General features: G+C 31.6%; 1 protein-coding gene across 1 annotated transcript in view; it reads right to left on the bottom strand.

Moving 5' to 3' along the window:
- Positions 1-3,588: 3,588 nt before the first annotated feature.
- LOC136849432 (U3 small nucleolar RNA-associated protein 25 homolog) overlaps positions 3,589-3,666 on the bottom strand; it is a 4,733-nt gene continuing 4,655 nt past the window's right edge. Inside the window, exon 2 of the mRNA XM_067122782.1 lies at positions 3,589-3,666. This exon is cut by the window's right edge and continues 97 nt beyond it. Coding sequence (XP_066978883.1) covers positions 3,589-3,666 — 78 coding nt within the window.

The raw sequence follows: 3,666 nt of genomic DNA, 5'->3' as shown, positions 1-3,666 counted from the left end.
ATCCTTGGTTTTCTGTTCAAATGTAATTTTTTATTCTTGTAAACTAAACAATTATTCAATTATCCTTTATTTTCTGTTCAAATGTAATTCTTTATTTTGTAAACTAAACAATTATTCAATTACCCTTGGTTTTCTGTTCAAATATAATTTTTTTATTCTTGTAAAATTCTTGTAAACTAAACAGTTATTCAATTATACTTGGTTTTCAGTTCAAATGTAATTCTTTATTTTTGTAAAATAAACAATTATTCAATTATCCTTTGTTTTCAGTTCAAATGTAATTTTTTTTTATTTTGTAAACTATACAATTATTCAATTATCCTTTGTTTTCTGTTCAAATGTAATTTTTTTATTTTTGTAAGCTAAACAATTATTCAATTATCCTTTGTTTTCTGTTCAAATGTAATTTATATTTTTGTAAACTAAACAATTATTTAATTATCCTTTGTTTTCTGTTCAAATGTAATTTTTTATTCTTGTAAACTAAAAAAATAATTCAATTATCCTTTGTTTTCTGTTCAAATGTAATTCTTTATTTTTGTAAACTAAACAATTATTCAGTCATATGCTTTGTTTCCTATTCAAATGTAATTTTTTAGTCTTGTAAACTAAACAGTTATTCAGTTATCCTTTGTTTTCTGTTCAGTGTAATTCCTTATTCTTGTAAACTAAACAATTATTCGGTTATCCTTTGTTTTCTGTTCAAACGTAATTCTTTATTTTTGTAAACTAAACAATTATTCAGTTATCCTTGGTTTTCTATTCAAATGTAATTTTTTTATTCTTGTAAACTAAACAATAATTCAATTATCCTTGGTTTTCTGCTTAAGTGTAATTCCTTATTTTGTAAACTAAACAATTATTCGGTTATCCTTTGTTTTCTGTTCAAATGTAATTATTTGTTTTTGTAAACTAAACAATTGCTCAATTATTCTTTGCTGCGATAAACTGTTACAGGCTTTATTTCTTCTTTGTTTTCTCAGTGAGAAGCTCAGTTGACACTCGTGTCGTTGTAACAAACGAGCTACGTCACCTGTTGACCTTTTCCTCGTTTTAATATTAGCATACAGGATATCTCCTGGCCGCCTTCCATAACTGAACATTATCATCGTTGCTTATGTCGTCTTAAAACCCTTTATAAAAGCAATTTCTTTTAGTCTGTCGCTTAAAATTCATTTTATCTTCTTGTTCTTGACAGGCGAAAGTATTGATGTTTAGAGAAGGCGGGTATCATCAGAGCCACAATCATTTGCGTTGTATCAAAGCATTATCATCTCTTCTCCTCTTCGCGGCGTCCCTTCGGCCCCTAGCTGCGACTTCTTCCATTCTTGATATTGCACCGTCGTTCACGTTCGTTCATGTTCTCTCTCTTCCATCTTACTTTCCTCAATAATCTCCTAAGAATTGTTTCATAGTGCAACTGCAATGTTTTCCTACCTCCCGATGCACCTTGAAAATTTTTTTTACTCTGAATGCCCCCTTTCAGCGCTCAATGACGTCATCTTAGGTCCCGCTGCATGACGTCATCTTAGGTCCCAGTGCTTGGCCATTGGCCTAAAATTTTTTATTCCACTTCCATTTCCTTCATATCTCTTTACTTGTTACTGCTTCACCCCCCATCGTCCTTTTCACAGATTTTTTTTTTGAGCAATACGAAACAAGATTCCTTTCAGACCATAGTTTCTGAAATGGAATTTGGTATTTTCATATTTTTTTTTGTGTGGGAGGGGGGAAGTTGCTATGTGGGTCATGTTTTTCAAAAAATTCATGAGTCATTAGAATGGTGAAGAATTCTGCAATGGTGTGAGTGTCTATATATATATATATATATATATATATATATATATATATATATATATATATATATATATATATATATATATAAAATATGTGTACATATACATACATATATATATATAAAATATGTGTGTACACATACATATATATTTGAATATATATAATGTTATTCCTAATAATTCTGTGTGCAGAGTAAGTCCAAAATCAGAGGTGGTCTTCGGTACAGCATTTTAAACATAGGCCCTCCGCAGCTATTATTCCACCCCAAGTAAGAAAGAGAGAGAGAGTTATATTCGTTACATAGCAATCCTTGTTCTGTCGTTAGGCTTTTTTTTGAGATTCCTGTTTTTTTTTTATCTGTTCCCTTTTATCAGTTAATTGCTGATCGGTTTGTGGGTTTATCGTTAATTGTTAATTTTTCTCGTAACATAAAACGAAACTTGTTCTTTATCATCTGACTCTCATTCGTTCGTACCTCCTTTTTTTTTATCAATTCGTTGATTTATATCTTTATTGAGGCTTTCAAGCAATTTTTGTTCCTTCCTTCTTTCTGTCTTCTAAGGATCCTTTGGTCATTCCCTCAAGGATCCGATAAATTCCGAGGAATTTAGAATGAAAGCCAAAAAAAAAAAAATTCAGTGGACATTAAAAACGCAATTTCTTCTTTTCTTTCTACCTGGCTCCTTCAGTGTCGTCACCCACAGATCCGACGAATTTGAAGAAATTTAAAAAAAAGCAAAAGGATTGTTCACTCTGAGTTTGAATGAACATATATCAGAGAATGCATTGAAAGGGGAAGTAAACAGTGAACGGACAATTATAGCAAAAAATACACGAATAAAAGGAGTGAAGAGAAAAGGCATCACCCAGGTCGAATATCTGTCCATACATTATATTTTACTCCTTTTCATTATACCTTATAAATACATTATACTTTATATATTTTACTCCTTTTCATTATACCTTATAAATACATTATATTTTATATATTTTACTCCTTTTCATTGTACCTTATAAATACAAAATATTTTATATATTTTACTCCTTTTCATTATACCTTATAAATACATTATATTTTATATATTTTACTCCTTTTCATTATACCTTATAAATACATTATATTTTATATATTTTACTCCTTTTCATTGCACCTTATACATACAAAGTATGTAGCTAAACTAAACAAGTAAAAAATGCGCCGAAGTTTCTTCGGCGCAGTCGAGTTTTCTGTACATCGTATATAATCAAGGCCACCGAAAATAGACCTATCTTTCGGTGGTCTCGGTTTAATGCTGTACGAGCCGCGGCCCATGAAACTTTAACGAAGGGCCGGTGGTTTTCCTGTCCTATATCGTTGCCAGAAGCACGATTATGGCTAACTTTAACCTTAAATAAAATAAAAACTACTGAGCCTAGACGGCTGAGATTTGGCACGTTTGATGATTGGAGGGTGGATGATCAACATACCAATTTGCAGCCCTCTAGCCTCTGTAGTTTTTAAGATCTAAGGGCGGACGGACAAAGCCGTCACAGTAGTTTTCTTTTACAGAAAACTGAAAAAAGAGCAGAGAGTCCTTTAATGAAAACGTGTTGCATTTTAGCATTCACGAGGAAAATAACTCATACGAAAAGTAATAAAAGAAATTACTTTGAACTTCATAAAAATGTTTTCACTGTCCATGTAATATGAATACTTTAAATACTGATAAAAAAAATTCAGTATTTCTGTTCTATCCGCGTTCTCTCTTGTTGTCAGTATATTACTACAGCTCAATCGATCTTCTCCACCTACTATTGCCTATGACCCTCTGCAAAGCCAAGCGCCTCCTCCTCCTCCTCCTCCTCCTCCTCCTCCTCCTCCTCCTCCTC

Source organism: Macrobrachium rosenbergii, chromosome 21 (assembly GCF_040412425.1).
Source record: "Macrobrachium rosenbergii isolate ZJJX-2024 chromosome 21, ASM4041242v1, whole genome shotgun sequence".
In the NCBI taxonomy this organism is placed as follows: Eukaryota; Metazoa; Arthropoda; class Malacostraca; order Decapoda; family Palaemonidae; genus Macrobrachium; species Macrobrachium rosenbergii.
This window is presented reverse-complemented; position numbering and strand designations above follow the sequence as displayed.